This window comes from Triturus cristatus, chromosome 8 (genome assembly GCF_964204655.1).
Source record: "Triturus cristatus chromosome 8, aTriCri1.1, whole genome shotgun sequence".
Lineage (NCBI taxonomy): Eukaryota > Metazoa > Chordata > Amphibia > Caudata > Salamandridae > Triturus > Triturus cristatus.
Genome location: NC_140591.1, coordinates 1231537129 through 1231558788, shown reverse-complemented (window position 1 = coordinate 1231558788; position 21660 = coordinate 1231537129). Strand labels below are relative to the sequence as shown.

At 43.6% G+C, this 21660-nt stretch overlaps 1 protein-coding gene across 2 annotated transcripts in view; it reads left to right on the top strand.

Annotated features, from left to right (window-relative positions):
- Nucleotides 1-488: 488 nt before the first annotated feature.
- SRPX (sushi repeat containing protein X-linked) overlaps nucleotides 489-21660 on the top strand; it is a 458279-nt gene continuing 437107 nt past the window's right edge. Inside the window, exon 1 of one of the 2 annotated variants that reach the window (XM_085622913.1) lies at nucleotides 489-782. In XM_085622913.1, the coding sequence (XP_085479039.1) occupies nucleotides 713-782 (70 nt within the window). In that variant the 5' untranslated portion in view covers nucleotides 489-712. The remainder of the gene's footprint in view (nucleotides 783-21660) is intronic. The other variant, XM_085622912.1, reaches the window with a different exon arrangement.

Genomic DNA, 21660 nt, shown 5'->3' with positions numbered 1-21660 from the left:
ATATATATACTATTATATACTATATATTTATTTTAAACACTAATTACTAACTGACACACTATAAAAGATAAAAACTAAAACATACATGTATCAAATGTAAATTGACTCTTAAGTTACATTTTGATCAAAACATAAATAAGTTTTGATTAATGCACAGAAGGTACACAACAGCTCATAAGTATAATGTGTGCTCTCTAATTAAGGCTCGTTGAACTTACTAGCATGTATCCTTAAACTAACATGTTTTGTTTTACAAGTGAGGTGTAAAATATTTGTACCAGCAATCCTATAACGTGCATTTAAAAGAGAAAAAAATGAAACATGAAAAAACAAACAAAAGGTAAAACTTTCAAGGTAGTATTTAAAACGGCTCTGTAAGTAAACGGGAAGCTGTTCAGCTGCACGCGGTTTACTTGCTGCTATGAGCCCGAGATATACATTTGCATGAGCAACTGGAAGAAATCTTAGCAGCTTTTGGATGCTACATGAGCGAGGCCAAGGAGAAGGGAGGCTTCCGTGACCAATACGGTACTGGTTTACATTCCCAGATTTCTTGGCAGGCGCCAGCACGTCTTTTACAAGGAAAGGAATTGTTATCTTTCTGCTGTGAGGTTTGAGCTGTACGAGGGTATTCCCTCCCCCTCGTCCTCTCGCTCCCCTTTCATCCTGAGGCTTGTGTGAGGAGCAAAGGAAAGAAGCCCGTCTCAGCAACATGGGGACCCAGCTGCTCAACCTACTTTTGCTGCTGGCGCCGATTGTTTACACTGTCCGCGGATATCAAGGTAATGTGAGGGGGCACACCGCGGGGGCGGGTAAAGGGGGGGTGTATTTTCGAGGGGTGGTTGCTCATATTAAGTGTGAATTGAGACCAAAGGGGAAAATGGAGACTGAAGTGCTGAGTCTCCTCTGTGTTTGAATGTTCAATGGGGTTTCTTTCTTTTCAGCGTTTTAAAAGCAGTTGCTCAGAACTTTCAGAGAAATAGGTGTTGCGTTGTACTAATGTTCAACAACAAAGGAGTAACATGTTGAGGTGCATTGCTGCTCCCTACTGGTGCAAAGGTTTTTCTTCTTTTACGAGAAGTGCGCTTTCGTTGAGGTATTAGAACAAGTACTTCACAGGAAAAAAATACAAACTTTATGGGGAACAACAGAATGCAGCTTACAAGTAGAAGCCATTCGTGCGTTTGCAGCTGCACTGGAGAAAAGCGTTTATTGTATGCATATAACATGTAATGCTATCTGTTTTGGAATACCGCTTCATTGAGAAATGAATGCTGTTTAACCCATCTGTATTTTCTATTTACTTATGGGTTAATGCATTTTGCATATGTCAAAAGCTGGCAACCCATTCTTTAAAGACTGGTCTGACAGAGTTTGCTTTGGCGTCAGTCCACACTGATACCCATGATGTCCCCCGAGGTCTGTTTTGATTTGGCTTGGCCGCCACGTGTTAGCTCGGCATCCGTCGCGTGACCGCAGCCCAGGCAGCCGCATTCATTCAAACTCGGACTCCGGCTTCTTGACGTGTGTGACACGTGCAACCCCTGCCTGCCTGGGCGCGCGCGAAAAGACTTGTGCTAAATGCAATGCGACAAAATGTAGTCCTGTCAGAGAAGGAGTTTCTTTTCGAAAGCATTATTTCTTGTTTGGAAACATGTTTATATTTCTTTCACTTTTCCTTCTCGACAATTTCTTGGATCCGTGCCAGTGATTGGCACATCATTATATTTCCCTTACTTGCAGTGGCGTGCCAAGGGTACCAGGCAGGCAAAGACAATGACTCCCTTCCCCATCATTAGGTAGTGAGATTCTTTCAAGATTGGTGTACTGAGGGTCCCTGACACCCTTGGGCCACAGTGACCTTCCAAAGGTGGCACCAATATAGCTGCACCCCTGTTTACTTTTGCATTTCTTGCATCTATTTTTATGCGTGGTTGTTAGAGCAAGGCTCCTAGGGTCCCATTCACAATGGGCCACAGTTTGCCCTTACTATTAGTAACCTTCGTAGTACTGAATTTAGTTGATGTGTGCATTCACAAGCATCAGGGGCCCTCTTTTTTGCTAAACCCGGGGCTTTAAGTGGGTTGGGTCCTGCCGGTGCTAAAAAGCAGGTGCCGAGACGGGTGCCTATTGGGCTCTCCATTTTGCTCTCACCCTCAGGATAAAAAAAAAAGCCCAACTCTGCAGCAGTAGCCCTGCTTAAAGCCTTTGAGGTAACTTCAAAGAGACTCGATTTAGTTCTTGTACTGTCGCATCATTTCAGAACTGAAGCATTTTCAATATGTTATGCTACCAAGCCATGATTGTTGCTTATTTATGTTATGCAACTAACAACCAATGACAAAGCAAATAGTACTGGGTTGTTGTCGGTGTAATATTACTTGTTGTATTATATATCTGGATGCAATGACAGAAGCTGCTAATCACCTCTGGCACGGCACACTATGCTAAGCACAGATTTTTAGCGTACTTTTTAAGCCACGCCCTAATTACATTGGTCACGCCCCTTTGAGAGCTCCCACCCTAGTTTTTTCATCCCACTTAAAGCCCTGGCTAAACCTATAACAGTCAAAGGAGACGAGGAAGGCTGTAAAATGCAGTTTCGGAGATAATAAAAATGCTTACACTGTGCAGTCAGACTTTGATGATTTTAGGCCATGGGCAAGGGAGAGTGAGGTGACTGAGAGTCGTCTGGACTGTGACCGTCTGAAAGGAATGCTTCTTTCTGTCTACAACTACTGCTGCTAACATGTTTCACAGGGTAGGTGGATTGAAATTACATTTGACCAGTTGCTAATGAGTTCTGCTGGATCCCCTTGTGGCATGTGGAGTTTGTGAAACTAGAATTCAAGCACCCACCAAAAATGTGAAGTTCTAAAATAAACACCAAGCAAAACAATGGGCACTAGCAGTCTATTCCAAGATGCAGCTGGAGCCACCTGGACATTTCTTCAGAGCAGGTCATTGTATATTCAAAACACCACATGCTATTCCCTGGATTCAGTAGAAACCGTTTATAACTGGTCAAATTACGTTACACCAGGGAAGCGAGTAGAACACAGCATTTTTGTACCCTGCAACCATAACCACAAAAATAATCCATGTTCCAAAACGTTTTTGTCATTAAAATGTCCTTGCAGTCATACCTTAGAATGCAATCTGTTACATGCAGTAATATTGGAATGGAGGTTGAAGCATATGCATAACGCATGTTTATATGAAAATATAATTTGATATTTATTGCAGAATGTAGTTCATATCACAGTTTCATGCATTATTCTCATGCTCATAAAACTCATAATAAACACGTAAGAATAGGCCTCTACAGAATTTATAAATCTCAAACCATGGAAGGTGTCCAAGGCACACCTCCCGAGCTCTGCTGTGCAGACAAGCCTCGAAACCCATCACATGCAATGGAGCTAATTTGTGAGCAGAGTCTATTCAAAGCATCCACCCTCTCAGAAACTGCGTCCATGCGGATCCATCATGTGGGAAGACGAGTGTCGATGTGGAATAGCGAGGAGCGACCACAGGCATTTCTAGAATCTCTTTGAAGTTGGCTGCTGTTGAAAGGGACTCATCAGAATCAGAGAGAGCAGTCTTGCTTCCAGATTCCTCCAGGTCATCCACATCAGCTGCGTGCTTTCAAATTTGGGAGGGAGGTGAGGGAATTCAGTCATGGTGTGGTTTGTTATACTGGCACAACCCTACTTTATGTATTTATTGCTGGTTTATACTAATATTCAAGGGGGATGGACAGTTTAGCTCACAGTATCGATGTCACGATTACTGGTCTGCTTGTATATCGACTCTTCATTATATGATCAAGGTAAGCATATACAGAGAAGCATAGATTTGCTATCCTAACTCCTCATCTACTTTCCGTGACAATAGGTTGGTAGTCGATATTGTGTTGTCGATATAAGTGAAGGTCATTATTAAGACTTGAATATAATGATACAACACCACTTGAGGCTTTTAGTGAAAGAAGTTGCCCTATATAATGGGTGCATAATAACAAAAGTGATTTTATATTCATTAAGTTATTTCCAATCCATTTGCGAATTGACAGGGAACAAAAGGGATGTCCCACCCCCTCAATAAGACTTGTAGAGCCGGCATTTACCCCACCTTTTCCACTTGCATATAGTTTTACATTGAAGTCTGGCTAAAGCAAGCTCCAATTTAATTGTGAAAAGGGAGCTCTACTCGTATTTAGCTAGCATTAAAGTGTGTAGGTCTTCTGCTCCTGAAGGTTCTTGATATCTTTCCCTAAGGATCTGCAACCTTTTCCACAAATCTTTTTGTTTTGTTTGTTTCTTCGTGCTATTGCAGAGTCTTTCATCGTATAGGCCCCAGGTAAGATTTTGCATAAACCACAAGACTTGTTAAGACTGAACTGTTATTTAGCTTTAGCTAATCCTTAAAATGTTCCCTCAGTTTCTTCTTTTCCCTTGGTGTCTTGTACCTGACGATATTTATCCTCCATGTTATGCATCCAGGGAATGTAAAGGGTAGCTTAAGCTCTGTTTTGATCTCTGCATCATGTTAAAACCCCACTTCCAATATTTTACACTAGACTCGTGGTAGGAAATGTTTGCTGATCAAAAGGTGATCTATTCTGCATCGTGTCCATTATCCTTGGGCAATAAGGTGTGTTCCCTCCTGGTTGGATGCAGAAGCCTCCAGGGCTCTAGTAATGTATGACACAATATCAGGTCTAGAACTAAGCCCCTGTCTTCTATGTTAGCTACGGAGACCGAACCTATACGATCAAGTATCAGCTCTGGAACCAGATTCCAGTCTTTCCCAACAATCACCTGTATCGAGACATAATTCATCGAAAAGTATATTTAAAAAAGTGAAGATGCCTTTTTTTTATTCTTGTTGGTGCACAAAATGATCCAATGAGAGTTTTGCAGTTGGATTTTAGCAAATACAAAACTCCCATTCAGACAATTCCTTGTCTTCTGGATGTGGACTGCGAGATGTTTATGGAACAATGTTTTTAGTCCTCCTTTCTCTAGTAGTGCGTATCAGCTGTTGGATTATCTGGATGTACTGCATGACCAGAAGATGCTGCTACTTGCCCCACTCACTCTCTTTTCAACTTCTCAGATTCAGACAGGAAGAGATTCATCTCTCGCAAAATCACCACAGCCGGACTTTAGTGGCTATATATTACAGTACCTTATTTCTTTTGTAATAGCTGGAAAGCCTGTTGACAAAGAGGGGCCATAGGGATAGATTCCTCAATTCAGTCAATATTACTACCATCTTCAAATTGTAAACAGTCTACTGATGCCGTTAGGAGCACAAATAGTGGTCACTATGATACCTTTGTGCTCTCAAATTATTCCTGTAGAGCCCAATTTAGGTGAAAGCACTCCCTTCTCTTAGCTTTTTCCTTAGAGCAGACAAAAAGCTGGGTGTAACCTGTATGGCCCACAGTGAGTCCTATTAAACATGGTCATGATCTCTATATAATAATAAAAAACGAACGTTCTACCTTGTCATTACGTTTTCCTCTTATAGTAGTGTTAAGTCCCTGTTTCAGTACACTAGTGGTAAGACACTGGTGGATAGGTTTTTAGTGTGGAGTGACATGATCCAGGCTCCTCATGAGTGCTCAGTGGAGGAGGTAAATGGTGTTTTTGTTTTTTGTCTACCTTTGGCAGGGATCTCTTCTGAACAGTTGTTATGGTCTTCTTCACTCTGAGGTGCTAATCATTGTGTGGTGTTTGTCACATGATGCGAATCAGACTCTCTCACTCTTGGTTCATGTTCCGTTTTGTTGTGTGCTGTTCCTCCAGGGTAAATCATTTCCATTGCTATCTCCTCCATGGTCTCAAATAATTTCTCAAATTCACCCAGATCATGCTATTTTTGCTATCAATTGTCACCAACATTGTTGCAGGTTCAAAAAGGCTAAATTTTATATCCCATTTTCTTAGAAGTGATCAAAGTGCCACAAAACTTTTTCTAGTCAAATTAGTCCCATAAGCAAAGTCTTCTCAGAATAAAATATTTGTTTTGTGTCTCAAGTATCAGCCATGTTTCTTTGCCACTTCTACCATCTGTCTTGCTACTTTGTGGGGGAAGAAGCACATTATAGTGGGCGTAGGGACACATGAATTGGTCTGCAGTATACACCAGATTCTGTGCGCTCATTGGAATTACAATAAATGAGAAGATATTGTCACTTTCTTTTTTTTAGGGATTCCAAAAATCCTAATATTAGACCACCAGTTGCAATCTTTCAGTTCTAACACTTTCTGATGAACTTTACACAAATAAACTTGGGTGTGAGATGCCCATGAATGTATCACCCATATCATCCACTTTCCTTGTATTGTTTTCCAGTCTGACTTTGAAGGCTATGAGTTTCATTCCAATTATTTTCACTTCCCTGTTTGTGCTGTTGCTTATTTGGCTGCAATCAAGGAGAGTTTTGTTGCCTTCAATGCCGAAAGGAGAGTGTCCAGCGTAGTATTCAATTCAGCTATTTCCATCATACAGTGTTTTGTCAGTCCTGATATTCCCATCAAGGACAATGGCTGTGCTGAAGCCTTTGCCCCCGACATGAAGCAGGCAAAGTCCAGCAGGGGCAGCTCTTCATGCCACACTCATGTTCATATCCTAGCGTCAAATCAGACCTTTTTCTAAATACCATGTGGTCACTTAGGGTGATCCGCAATGCTTGTGGTAGCATAGCAAGCTGATAATGACCATACTCCTATATGGCACTGGTGTCATCTTTGTCTGTTCTTCATTTGTAAGTTTTACAGATGTGGAAAAGAGATTACCGCCCGTTGGGCAAATTGTCTTTGACGGGGGACTCTGTAGGAATAAGCAACGCATCCTATCTGTCCCATAGCATTATTGCTGCGTTGGTCCCACCGGGGTACAAAGAAAGAAGGCGACCTTCACAGGTTTGAGTGAAATAATCTTTACTTGCTGAGCCCAATTCAAAATGTCTGCTGATCTTGCAGCGATGCGGTCAAGAGGTAGAGAAATCTATCCGGAGCAGCCACTCTGCCAATGCAAGTATCTTCAGGGCATTACTAGCGCTCTAATAACATTCATACTGCTAAACTGTTGTTTGGTCACTCACTCTGCTGACACTTCTCCCAAAGTTGCAGTTTACCACTGTAGATTCCAGGACCCATTCCAGCACCATCACCCCTCTGTCTCACTACCTGTAGTCAACACAATCCATTAATCAAATAGGGTGCCACGGCATATCCTCCTCAGATTGGGTTGATATGTCAGTTTACGTCTTGTAATCTAAAAGGCCTAAGAATGTTTTCATTCAGTTTCACCTCTCATCTGGAATAAAACAGCACACCCCATTATGTTGTTGGTTTCTCTGTGGTTTTCTAGCCTTCCCATTCCATTCTGTCGGTGGGACAGAATGGAACTGGGAAGTGAGAGATACTTCTGTGCATATTTCCCACTTATTGAGCTGGCATGGGGGAGAGCCATTAACATTCAGCCATCTTCTCTCACTGTTAAGCCCCGCCTCCCTCGATATTGCTGCATTTTGGATGTGAATATTTGTGGTATGATTCTGGCTTTTCCACTTGACCAAAATGGTGCAATTACTTCAATTGTTTTGACAGTTCTTTAGTTTTGACAAATTGAGGAGTGCTGGTACATTACAACCAATGTGTTGGTGAAGAAAGAAATAAAAAAAACTGTGGGCCAGAATGTAGCATTTTCGGTGTATGTTTATTATATATCGTACTTAAATTCTATTCTGCTGATTTCAAGTGAAATGAGGATCTTGTATCTATCTATCTATATCTATATTTACTTAAAAAACCATAGGTTTCACACATGTTATAGTTAGGTGGATATTTCACTCGTAAAAAACCAATGAAATTCCCCCGTTATAGTTAGTTTAGATAACTATAACTCGCGCGCCCGCAATCCACTGCTGATGACGTCACATATTACATCACTCATGACATGGTCAGTGGCATCACTCATGACATCACTGATGACATCATCCTTGTGATAGAGTGGCGGTCGCGCGAGTTATAGTTATCTGAACTAACTATAACGGGGGAATTTCATTGTTTTTTTACGAGTGAAATATCCACCTAACTATAACATGTGTGAAACCTATGGTTTTTTAAGTGAATTTGCAAGGTTTTTTAAATGCTAATTCCTAACTATAACGTGTGGGAAACCTATGGTTTTTTCAGTGAATTTGAACGTTTTTTTCAATGCTAATTTATTTATGTATTATTATTTTTTTTATATATTTATTTTACAATAAACTACGTATTACATTTTTAAATTTATTTTTTTTTTTTTTCACCGTGCGCGCAAGGTGGGCGCACCCCCGCGATTAAAAAAAAAAAAAAAAATAATAATTTAAAAAAAAAAAAATATCTTTTTTGGGGGGGCTTTTCACGGTGCGCGCACCCCCGCGATTTAAAAAAAAAAATTCTGCCTTCGGGGTCCTTCAGGGACCCCCTGACAAAGGCTAGGGGGTCAGGAACTCGCTACCCTGCCCCCTTTTCACGTTCGCCACCTTCCTTTTTCACTCTCGCACTGAAAAGAAACAAAATGGCGGCCGACACTTCCTGATTTCGACCGATTCGAACATTGACTAACATGTAACCACCAATCAGAATTACGCTCGCGCACGTTAGGGTGCTCGCACGGTGCGCGCACGGAGCGCGCGTATAGATATTGATATGCTTTTAAATGCTATTTTCTCAGGAAATACTGAACAGATTTACACCAGACCTGCAAAAGGCACTTCCTTGACCTTATGGCTACCTCTCTGCCAAATTTCAAGTAATTCTGTTCAGCCGTTCGGGCTGTAGCTGTGTCTAAAGGTCCTATGGAAAAATGCATGGGGAAAACGCGTTTTGGGACCCCCCTTTTTTCTCGGCCCCCACTTGACGAATCACCCCGAGACTTTCAGGGTAGGAGCTGAACGGAGCGCCCCATTAGTTTTGAAAATTTCGCGAGGATTCGTCAACCGGCGCCAAAGTTATTCAAAATAGAATTTTGAGATTTCCTATGGAAACACGGTCCTAACTATAACTATCTACTGGCGACCGCCAGTAGATAATATATATATATATATATTTTTTTAAAGTAACTACATCTTGATGAAGGAAATTCAGTCTTCTCTAGTGTGTCCCCGATTTTTTTGTATTTTATTTTGCTCTCCGGCACCCTTGGCCTTGATGTCTGCTATAATTTGAAGCATGCAAAAAAAGCCAAAGTGACTGCATGCTCTGTATTCCCTTGACCATCATTTCATCCCTAAAGGCGTGAGATTGACCTGACTTGAAGGCAGGGTGCTAGATCAGCTCTGGAATGTGGAATAACTATTGTAAATTAAACATAGACGAACAAAGGGCAGTGTACAGTTACCTTCACTTATTGCTACGTAAAGCATGCTTTTAATATTTGCATCCCAGAAAGATGCCTCTGCACACACAGCATGTTGTCAGGCTGCAACAGTGACAACATTTATATTGTTCTCTAAAAGCATAACATGCCCTGGTTGGCACTGATAAGGTCAAATCTTTTGCGCATCCATAGTTTTGCCTGAAATGTGCAAATCAAAGGGCATGAATAGAACATCTGTTTTATCCCATTGAAACATAGGTGTATTAAATTTGATATTTTCCGAGCTAGAGGTGAATTAAAGGAATCAATTTAGCACTTTCAGTGAAGGCAAATCCACTTAACTTGTGCAGGTGGTCCTGCTGTAGGATATGCCAGTCTGGATGTGGTGCCAGTGCCTATTGATTGAGCTTTAGTTCAGTTTCTTTCACAGAGGTAACATCACCAGTCATTCTGCCAGCAATGCACTCCTGGAGTTCCTATCTGAAGGTTTTAAAGGGAGATGGAGAACATCTATGTCTAATTCCACCAAGTTGGTTCTCATTTTTATGTCTCGCAGACCTGCGTTGCAGTGCGCAAGCATTGCTCGCTCTGCAAGGCTTATTGTAATCAAGGAGATTTCTGAAGTGGAGTTGAAGTCCTGCCCATCATTCTCATTGGCAGGCATCATCGTTTATGCTAAATGCTGGCTTCCCATTGAAAATGGGGCTTCTTTGTTACCTCCTTATCTCCTTTTGAGACGTCCCATCCGGACTGGATCTTTCACTTGCGGCGTTACACTGTCTCCCTTATTAGTGGGTAAACACTCTTTTGTGCTCATTCTGCGTTAGCAAGCCCGCTCGCTCTTCACGTTTTTGTCTAATGCTTATATTATTTATATATATATTTATTTATTGTGTTTTTCGCTTTGGCGGCACACCCGCTTTACCTTCAGCTATGTTAAGCTAAAGCGCGGGTGCCTCGATTGTTGAAAAAGTAAAGAAAAAGTAAAGAAATCTATTTCTTTACTTTTTCAACAATTGCGGCACCCGCGCTTAACTAAAGTAAAGCGTGGGTGCCGCGTTTGTTGAAAAAGGCAAGAAACCGTTTTTTTCCTATTTGTTTGCTTTTGCTACAATTGCGGCACCCGCGCTTTACTTTAACATGGTTAAAGGTAAAGCGCGGGTGCCGTGATTGTTGAAAAAGTAAAGAAATAGTTTTTTTTCTATTTCTTTACTTTTTCAACAATCGTGGCACCCGTGCTTAACTAAAGTAAACTGACTGGATGAAAATGAAAAGCAGCACGGCTCATGAGAAAGATCTAAGGACCCTCACAGAAACCAGCTAGATCCTGTTTCCAGACCACGCCCCTTTCACGTAAAAAAAAAAATACACAATCGTCACACTGAAATACAATCGTCCATCTCTGTTGCCTTAAACAGCGTTAAATTGTGCGGCATCAATCTAAATTACAATAACTATACAGTTTTAGCACGTTTTACAATAACTGCTGCTCACATACCACTAATTTAATGCAGACATTCATAAATCTTTCTGCGTGAAATGACGTTTCAGAGCTAAAATAAGCACTCGCCATAGTTTTGTGCTTGAATTAAATTTGTAATTTTCTTTATTGAACCTAGTTGAAATATGTATTTACTGCGCACTGCAGCATTTCCAGTCAGATTCCAGAATTGTGATGGGGTACAGGGGCGATGCCGGGTTACTGGAGTTCAGAGACGTATCCATAGACGTCACACAAATTGTTCTGGGATCTTCCATTGTAAGGCTTGTAAGAGTTATTTTGGAGTTTTGTAGGGTCCACTCTGTGATGTTGCCGTGAAATATAACAGTTGTATTAAGGCTCGGGCAATGGTCATGCACAGTGCTTTAAATGGGCCGGTACTCACCGGTACTGAGTACCGGCACTTCTGAATTTCCTTGCAGTCAGTACCGGCACTTTTCTTAGGTGAGGGAGAGTACCAGTACCCTCATTGAGAACACAGCAGGCTCCGATTACTTATTTCCTCAGGGCAGATGCCGCCTTGCTTCCGAGGAGCTCACAAGTCACTGAGCCCCTCATTGGCCTTTTGCACAATCGCTGCTGGAGATTCCAGCAGCTCTCACTTGAATGCCCCCAGACTGCAGGGGGTTGAGAGGGCTTGCCTAGCGTCATGTTGTGATCAGCAGGACAGGGTCTAGACAGACCCTGCACTGTTGATCAGGTGCGCAATGGTTATTAGGCTTAAAGTGCTTAAGGCCCCTCCACCCCCTTCCTCCATCATGAGTGTGAAATGGGCTGGGGCTGCCAGTCAGTAATCCTGTCCCATTTAAGGAACTGTCTGTACTGGCTGTACTAAAGAGAGCGGCAGCGACAGACAATCCTCTACCTTACCCAAGGCCGTTTTCTTTCTCCATCTTTTTGTTCAGCACAGAGGTTGCTTTCCTTTGTGTGCCCCTCTGTTGAAGCAGGAAACGAAGATGTAAAGTGGATAAATGATGTTTACTAAATGCATTTTTCATGCGTTTTGATATGTGCTATAACTGGTACAGAGGTCATTATGTAACATCATATCCTGCCCTTAGCCCGCCCTTTTGCCACACCTCTAACTAATTTTAATGAGTACCTGCACTTATTTTTTCCCATTTAAAGCACTGGTCATGCAGATATGAACTGACAGACAGAAAGGAAGTGTCCTTAGCAGACTTTGAGACGCAGCCCACACTACGCTGTTTAGGAATCGCACTGTTCTGAGTTTGCAGTCTATTTTTCCCCAATCGGATGAGCACAGTAGTATACGTGTGTGCAAGTTCGCAAGTGCCGTGTAACTCCGTGGTCTAAATATAAAACACAAACCATTTAAATGTGTTTGGAAACAAAGGACAACACTTTCTACATGATAATAAAGCGGTACCTTGGATCATAAGCGGTTGGATGGTTACACAGATCAGTGATGGGGGTGACATGATGAACGATACAGTACAGAAATCCTGCAAGTGTGTTACTTATAAATAGGGCCAATATAATTATGTGGCAGGGAATGACTACATTTTGTGGCAGGACTGACTAATTTATGTGGCAAGAAAAGGCAAATTATGCAGAATAATACATCACATTTTGTGACCGTATAACTAATTTGCCCACCCGGTGTTATGGGTAAATGACAAAGGGTTTGCCTCTTTAGTATCAGTTTAACACTTGAATACAGTAGCAGAAAGATGCCCAATTAAACTTTACAAAGGGCCTACCACTAGGAGCCACAAAATTGACAACTTTTTAGTAACCTTGGATCCGTTTGAGAAGAAACTTTTTTGTTAACCTCTGCAAATTATGCAATGGATGATGGGTTATCAGACAAGTGCAGCAAACCCATAACCCAGTGGAAAACATTGTGGCCAAAGAATCTCATAATTCTAGTTGCCCTGCATATATAGTTGATTGCACACATTACTTCTAAATTACACACATTTACTGTTTCAAGCACAGGGGTTGTGCTCAGCATTACACAATGTTTGATCAAGTGCCAGTGCAGAGTTTATATGGTCTCGAAGTTCCAAAATGTTCAACTTAACCTCTAGCCCACTGCTTCTGTGTCTAAAATATAAAAGGGAAGTCAGATAGGTTACTGTTCTATATTTGTAGCTGAAATTTTGTATTTCCTGCTATCTAGGTTTGGCACTGGAAGATAGTGTCACCATCCTAGCTGCCTGCACTGTCAAGAAAAAAGTTAAACCATTAATTTGACTTATTCCATTCTACCATTGGAGTAATTAGGCTTGATAAGTGCATAAAGCACTGACTCAGGGTTCTGTTACAAGTGCCCCATTCAGGGGATACAACACGTATCACACCCATTAAAATCCGATACCCTGGGTTCAGAATTAAATGACTGCAGTAAATATTAACTATTACAAGATTTCTACATTCAAATGGAGGGTAACATGCAGATTTTGTTGCTTTCTGCACCACAATCAGTCTGTCTCGTTTTTAGGTCGAGCCTGGGCAGCAGGCGGTCTTCCAGAGGAGACAAGTCGGGAGAGGGCTATCCCTCGGCAGGGCGGAGGACACAGCATGATTAATCTGCAAGTACCTAAACGTCTCTGATGGTGCCAGTTGGTATTTAGCTTGGAGCTCCGGAAACAATGCTAGCCTCCCCTTAACCCAGATGTCTCTAACCGTGGAGGTTCCGATTAAATCCCACTTGTAAAACCCTGGACAAGCGCTGAGATGACCTAAAATATCGGGCTCCCACAAGGGGGTCGCCTTCGTCAGGCGCCTGTGCCATCCTAATTTTCTGGTAACATCATGCCAAATCTCGACCTTGCGCGCCATGAGGCCTGTTAAGTTAAGCTTGCGGGGTTGTTGTAGAGTGCTCTATTGTAACCGCCCGTCCCAGGAGCCAATGATCTGTACGGAAATTAGGCTCATCGTGAGGCTCAAACACCCAGCGATTGACAACAATCAACTGGGACGCCTGATAATATAGTCTGAGTTCCGGTAAACCAATGCCCCTGTCATACCAACCCATGGTGAGCTTGTTCATTGTGATGCGCGGCGTACGGCCCTCCCATAGTAGTCCCCGCAATACACCGTCGATTTGGAAAAAATAAGAATCTGGGATCGGGATAGGGGTATTCTGTAGGGCATAGGGAAAGCGCGGGAGTGCTAACATTTTGAACAGGGACGTACGTCCAAGAAGAGTGAGAGGGAGTGAGCGCCAATGCACAGCGTCGGATTTGAAACGCTAGAGAGGTCTGAGTAAGTTGTGTTCGAAAAAGAGATCGGGGTCAGGAGTGACGAAATGCAAAAAATATCGAAAACCCACAGGGGCCATCGGAATATTAAAGCCCCGAGGACTCATCGGGGGGCAACCCCATAGCGCATACATCTTGGACTTAGAGCAGTTTATCTGCTATCCAGAGTGGGCACCGAAAATGTGGAGCACCCGTCGCAGCGACCGCGCAGGGGAGGCCAAGTATAGGAGGATATCTTCGGCATACAGCGAGATGCGGTCCTCGTGATATGCCGTCCACTTAAGCCTCCTTATCTCCGGATCACCCCGGACCCACACTGCAAGCGTTCCAAGACAAGGGCGAAAAGTAGCGGTGACAAGGGGCAGCCTTGCCTCCTGACCCGATGAAGCGAAAAAGTGGCGGAGCGATGGTTATTAACAACGACATGAGCCGTAGGGTGAGTATACAATAGCCGAATCCAACGGATAAGTTTGGGTCCGAACCCCAGACGGGCCAAAACAGCAAAAAGAAAGTCCCACTCGATGGTGTTAAAAAAGCCATTGAGGCGTCCAACGACAAAAGATTCGCGTCTTCCTCTATGGTGTGTAGTCTGCCGAGGACCCCATGTACCCGACGGAAGTTCCGGGCCGTATTCCTCCCCGGCATAAACCCTGATTGGTCTGGATGGACCAGGTCAGCGATATAGTGGGGAGGCGATTCGCGAGGAGTTTGGCCAGAATCTTAGCCTCAACCGTCAAGAGGGATATAGGGCGATACGATTTGCACTCCTCAACAGGCTTGTTCGGCTTATGGATGACCACAGTAGCTGCAGTGCAGATCTCTGCGGGTAGGACACCTGACTCAAAACATTCATTGTATAGATTTAGCAGGTGGGGAGCCAGTAGTGTTGACATGGGCTTAAATAGCTCAATGGGAAGCCCGTTAGGGCCCATAGCCTTCCCAAAACGGACGTCTTGTATGGCCTTTTGGACCTCAGTCACTGAGATGTCTGCCTCGCGGAGAAATAGTAGGAATATCGAGCGTAACCAAAAGGTCAGCAGACAATGAGGCCTGAGACGTGGGAGAACTAGTGTATACCTCCTCGTAATAACTAGCAAATATGTCAGCTATGTGTTGAGGGTCGGTAATTAGGGTACCCTCTGAGTTCGCTATCGCGCGGACCCATCTAGCAGCCTGCTCCCGTCGTTCAAGCCACGCCAAGAGCTTACCTGTCCGTTCCCCCTGCTCATAAATCCTGTGTCGGGAGGCTAGCGAACGCGCCGCCCCATCTTCAAAGAGAAGCTGTTGATAATCCTGTCTCTTGAGTGCAAGGCTGTGGGGTGTGGCGGGGTCAGGATCCCAGGCGAACGACTCCTTCAAACTCGAGACCTCAGCCTCCAATTCCAGTACCCTCTTGGTTCGCTCCGCCCTGTGTCCCACCATCAGTGATAAAGCCCTGCCCTTAATGACCGCCCGAAGGCCCCTCGCAGCGTCACTGCAGAGTCGACTGAGCCAATATTTTCTGCAAAATAATATTCAGTGTCCTTGTGGAGAGCGTGCCTGATGTATGGAATTTTTAATGCCCACGGGTGTACGGAAATGGAGCAGGGGCGTCCCCCACTGCGAGACTCCAGAGTCGCCAGGACGGGGGACTGGACCTCGTGAAAATCTGAACATCTTGGGCATGAGTAAATAGATAGTCTAGCCTCGACTGACTACCATGCACCCCGGATCGAAACGTAAAACGTGTGTACGACGGGTTGAACCACCACCAGACATCCACCACCCCCAAAGCATTCGCGAACTCGGACAAGTGAGATCCTCTCGATGAGTCCCCCCGGGGAGGAAGGCGGTCCAGAGAAACCTCCATCGTGAGATTGAAATCCCCTCCCAACACTCCGAGTGGCAGGTCCAGAAGCAGGGTCCCTAAGTCACATAGCGTCGGGCGCTGAAGTCTGGGGGGGGGCATAAACAGAGAGGAAATTAACAACACATCCTTCCCAGGTGCCCGAAACCGCAGCGTATCTGCCCTGGGGGTCAGTCTAATAGTTATGGATGATGTAGGGACAACCCCTGCGAAGCAAAACCCCCACCCCTCTGGAGCCCGGGGTAAAGTCGGAGTGGACCACCATTTTGTACCCTTTCCTGTTCAGAGCGCCACAGGAGTTCCCAATCAGGTGCATCTCCTGTAATAACACAAGGTCAAGTTCGTTACGCTTAATGTACTGCAACACAATGCCCCTCTTAATTTTGTCACCCAATCCATTAACATTCCAAGTGGACAAATTAAGTGTCAGACCACGTGTCATCACATCCATCTAATGGGAATCGAGTAATGTTGAATAGTCAAGTGTGGGTGTGAACAGCCTAGGTGGATGCCCCTTACGTAAATGACAAATGAATGGAGTATGAGAGTGGAGAGGTGAACAATATCATGTACCAGTGTAGAACAAAACAAAAAACATACCTCAATCAAAAAGAATACCAAAATCAAACCTCCAATACAAACCCGACCCCCCTCCCTCCCCACAGACCCAACACATCGTCCCCGAACCCCCCCTCCCTTGGCGGTAGCAAAACATCCCACCCCCCAAACTAGCAGAGTGCCCATCTTCCACCCTTCCAATAACTCACGGGGTCGTGCGGCCGGACCGAGCATACATGTTTGAGAAATGGTCGCTATACCAACAAGAAGAGTAAACGTCTGATATGGTTATACTAGAGCAGTAGCTCGGGCCCAGGATACACCCCACGACGCCCACCCGCTGAATCGGGGAACAAGCAATCTTGGGGAAATCAAGTCAGCCAAGTCATGAAGGACAAAATAACTAAAAATAACCGGGTTTGATACTTATGGCTGAGGAAAGTCTATCCCCACACCCCTCGGGCCATCCGGACCGTTCCATCTCCCCCAGGGAAAACATACACACCAGTCATTCGGCACCACCCGCCGCTTGATTCAAATCCTGCAGCGGTGAGCCACCACCAGAATCTCGGGCATCTTCGTCCCTCCTCACACCACGGCCATGATTGTTGCGGCGGCTCGCCATACGCCAGCCCTCGAACCAGTCCCAGGTCTCCTCCAGGGAGGTGAACAATCATGATTTTCCATCGGATTCCACTCTCAACTTGGCTGAAAACATCATTGCATATTTCAAGTCTTTATCGCGGAGCGCCTTTTTAACTTCCAAGAAGCTCCGTCGTTGTCTCTGCACCTTGAGTGTGAAGTCCGGTAAGAAGGTGATGCGACTGTTTTGGAATTCTACTGGTGGGGCAGAGTGAGCACATTGCAGGATGACATCCCTGTTGTGGAAGTTAAAGATCCTAGCAAGGAGCGGTTGCAGGGGAGCTCCAGGACGTGGCCGAGCCCCCGGCACTCGGTGCGCCCGTTCCACCGAGAAGAAGTTGGAGCGACCCCGCGACTTGAGGTAAGTAGTGATCAGCTCTTCCACGAAAAGATCCGCCAAAGACCCCTCTGCGCGTTCCGGAACCCCGATTATGCGGACATTATTGTGCCTGGAGCATCCCTCATAGTCATCCAACTGCGCTTCGAGCTTCGTAGCGTGTTGTTGCAGGTCTTCCAGATTCCTCTGCAACTCCGACGTGTCTTCAACCAGGGAGGTCGCCTTGATTTCGACATCTTTTAGGCGCGAGTTCATCGATTGCATATCTTCCCTGATGAGGGCCACCTCAGTGGACACCGAATCGATGCGCGACTCCAAGGATGTGTGGACAGTAGTGAGGCCTCCAGTATGTCCTGCAATGTTGGCTCCTTTTGCTTCCCGACAGACTCGGACTTGCCGGATGTAGTGACTTTAGTTTCTTGCACCTTATCCTTTCTTATCTCTACATAGGGTTGGGTGGAGTCAGTGAGGATCCTGACACCCCCCACCTTGTTACAAAATGGTAGAGGGCGAGGTGTCAGGGTGATTGCTCCAGGCCCAGCAGGGATTGAGCCTACAGCCTGGAGCTCTGTGTGTGTGTCCTACTGCAGGTCCCCACTAATGGTGTGGCACTAATATGTATCAAACACTTAAAATCAGTGCTGGGACTTTGTAGCACTTCACAATTGCTCTGATGGCTTATGCAAGGGCCTCTGTGCCTGCTGATTCATCTTTGCAGCGAAGTTATACCAATAGTGAAAAGTTGGCTAATATTCACCATTGTTTAATAAAATACTGGCACATAATTCTGGCACATCGTCTATGAGGGTCAGCCGCTACTGGTTGTCATATCAAGCTTGGTGTAATTCTTTGGAGCAGTACTAGCTCTAACAGATTAAATATATTTATAAGAGCCAACACTTAAATCTCAGCTTCTTTGCTCTCCCCTTTACCTTCTCACCACCTGAATGGAGGTACACAAAACGTCTCATACTGAAACACAGCTACTTAAGCTTTTGAATTGGACATTTTGTGTAGAGTTGACGAACAGTGCCAAAGTGGTTAAAAACTAAATAAAACAACTTCTTGAGTTTGAAGTAAGACTCTATCATACCTACACAATCTTTATCGCCATCTATTTAAAATGAGCATGCATTCACAATATTATTTGCACAAAGTGAAGAGTGTTTATGCAAGTATGGACAAAAGTAATACAATTTCACATGCTGGTAGATAGTTTTTTAATGACTTCATACATATGTGCCAAAACGCGGATTATGTGACTGGTCTGGTAGCATCGACAGTAAAGTTGAATAGTGGTTTTATTCACTCTAAGAAAGTATGCTTGCTGTATGCCAATGTAAACACATTTACCTAATTGAAAATTAATGGTGTTTTCTCGCATGGCTTACCAAGACATCATTATTTTCAAATATTTCATTTAGACGTGCAGTATCGAGTTGACTCGAGGATTTGCATTAGATGAGTAAACAGAGCGCAACAGAAGTGCTTTATGTACTATGTGGTACACATGCAATGGAACTGAGTGACTAATTTCAACCAGTAAAGCAAGCCATTCATTGTTCAGGGGAAAAAAACATAATTTGAGCAGAGAATAGTCTCTTGTTTTTGGATAAACACTGACAGTGGTAACGTTACCTGGGTCTTTCTATGTACAATATTTTCTCCTGGTACATTTGTCTTTCTTTTGTTTTTCATTCAAAGTATATTTCACCGGTGTGCGACCTCCATTTTGGGTCTCATTATCGGAGTATAATTGTTTGGATTTTGCTGAGCCCTACTTTGAACCTGACTTCTGTATGAAAATCAGTAAATTAGTGCTACAAACCCTGCCAGTAATAACTAAATGTGTAGATGCCAGAGAAATATTAAATAGGTTGAAATTCGCTGTGTACACTGCAACTACATCGAAGTACTACTACATGGAAGCCACTACATTAGTCTTATTTTCTGAGAATAGCACTACATAGAATAAAGCAAGTAGCATAATACATCTACTGATTGTACAGCTAAGCCTAATACTAAACCCTAACATTTAAACAAACTCTTATCCTACAGCTAACCTAGACGCCTAGACGCCCTTGGGCATTCGTGCGATATATAAATTTCCAAATCAAATCAAATCTAGCTTCAATAAAAAGAATTATTAAAAAAAAAATCAAATCAAGCTAACTCAAACATAACCTTAACTCTTAAACTAGCCTAAACCCGAATTTAAGGATTAACCTTCATTCTGCATCAGCCGCTTATCCTATTTCAAACCTATACCCCTAATCCTAAACCTGACACTACTATTTAGGCTAAGCCTAATTCTAAATGTTTCCTTATCCTAATACTAATCCTATTCCTAAAGCAACAGTATACCTCACCTTAATGCTAACACTTACCATAGAAAAATGGTTCTATTGGCGTTGTTCGCCCATTTTACAACTACATTCTGCTGGCATTATTGATTGTGGGTAATGGGAGACTGCTATCCAGCATTCCATGTACCCTGACCTCTAAACATGGTGAGAGATGAGCTGATCCCAAATGGCTTGTCTAACATTTTGGTAAGGCCACAGTACTGTGGTGCAGAAAGAGCACTAGTGGTATAAAAGCTTGATGTCCCATATGGCTGCAGTGTGGGTTTACACCACCCACTTTTCTAAATATAAAAGCATGACTGCAGGCTACCTTTTCAGGTCTAAACTTTTGTGAGCAAGGCTGCAGCAGATTTCAATAAATTTCCTCAAAATCAGGAGGAGTGCGCCCCAATCGTAGAATAATTTAGCCTGAGGGTCTAAATCTCCTTGCTTTAGAGCTGATTCTTTGATCTTTAGTAATTTCATCTCTCCCTTTCATCATACATGTTATACGACCTGAAGTATTCATCTGAATTCAGCTAAGAAGCGCTTGATGTCTGAATTAAATATGTATTATTGAGGCACAGACTCTTCCCTCCTTACCTTCTGGGATGATCTAAAGATCACAGTTGACCGCTACTCCTTTTGGACCTCTCGGCTGCCTTTGACATGGTTGACCATGACACTCTGATACAAAGACTCTATGAAGCTGGCATAGAGGGAGCTGCTCTAGACTGGATTGCATCCTGCCTTCAAAACAGAACCAATGTTATCCATACCCCGCCTTTCTCGTCCAAACCGTACTCCACAAAAGTAGGGGTCCCTCAAGGCTCTATCATTTCGCCCATGCTGTTCAGCATCTACATGGAATCATTAGCCGTACTGATCAATCAATTTCACCTCAGGTGCTATAACTATGCAGATGACACACAAATACTGCTTCATCTGGAATGCCCCAAATACATTGGAAACTCGCCAATTTTCAGTTGTCTCAGAACCTTGAATCAATGGATGACTTGAAGCTATCTCAAATTGAATGCTTCCAAAACGGAAATAATCACGTGTGGCGAATGGAAACATCATGACCCGCTTGCCACCTGGCCTGATGAAGTGGGATCACCGCCTAAAGTATCGAAGGAAGTAAGAAACCTCAGAATGACCATGGACTCCAAACCATCGATGAATGCCCAAGCGGACAAACTAGCAAAGTCAAGCTTTGTTACTGTAAAAACTCCCCGATGAATCTTCCACCATTTGGGATTTCCACACGAGGTCCAAGCTACCATCTCCCTTGTTCTGTCCAGAATCGATTACGCCAATAGCCTCTACCATGGGTCACCTTTAACAACCTTTAACAACCATGAAAATACTACAACAGATTCCGAACTCAGCTACCAGACTAATCTTGCATATCAAACCACAAGACCACATCTCCACTGCCTTGAAAGCCCTGCATTGGTTACCGTTTGCCAGAAGATCCTCGTTCAAGCTGCTTTATATCTCCCACAAAGTGATACATGGAATGGGACCACTCTTCATCAGGAATAAAACCACCAAACACATTCAACAAAGGAACCTCCGCTCTAGAGTGGCACCTCGCCTCAAAATCCCAAGATACAAGACAAAAAAACTTGGGTGGTACATCCTTCTCTGTTCAAGCAGACAAACTATGGAACTCTTTACCCCCAACATAAGATCCACGGATAACCACCTTATCTTCAAAAACTACTCAAGAATTGGCTCTTCCCCACATAAGCACCATATACAAACAGAAATATGCAGCATATCCCTCTGTATATAAGCATTTATATGTATTATAG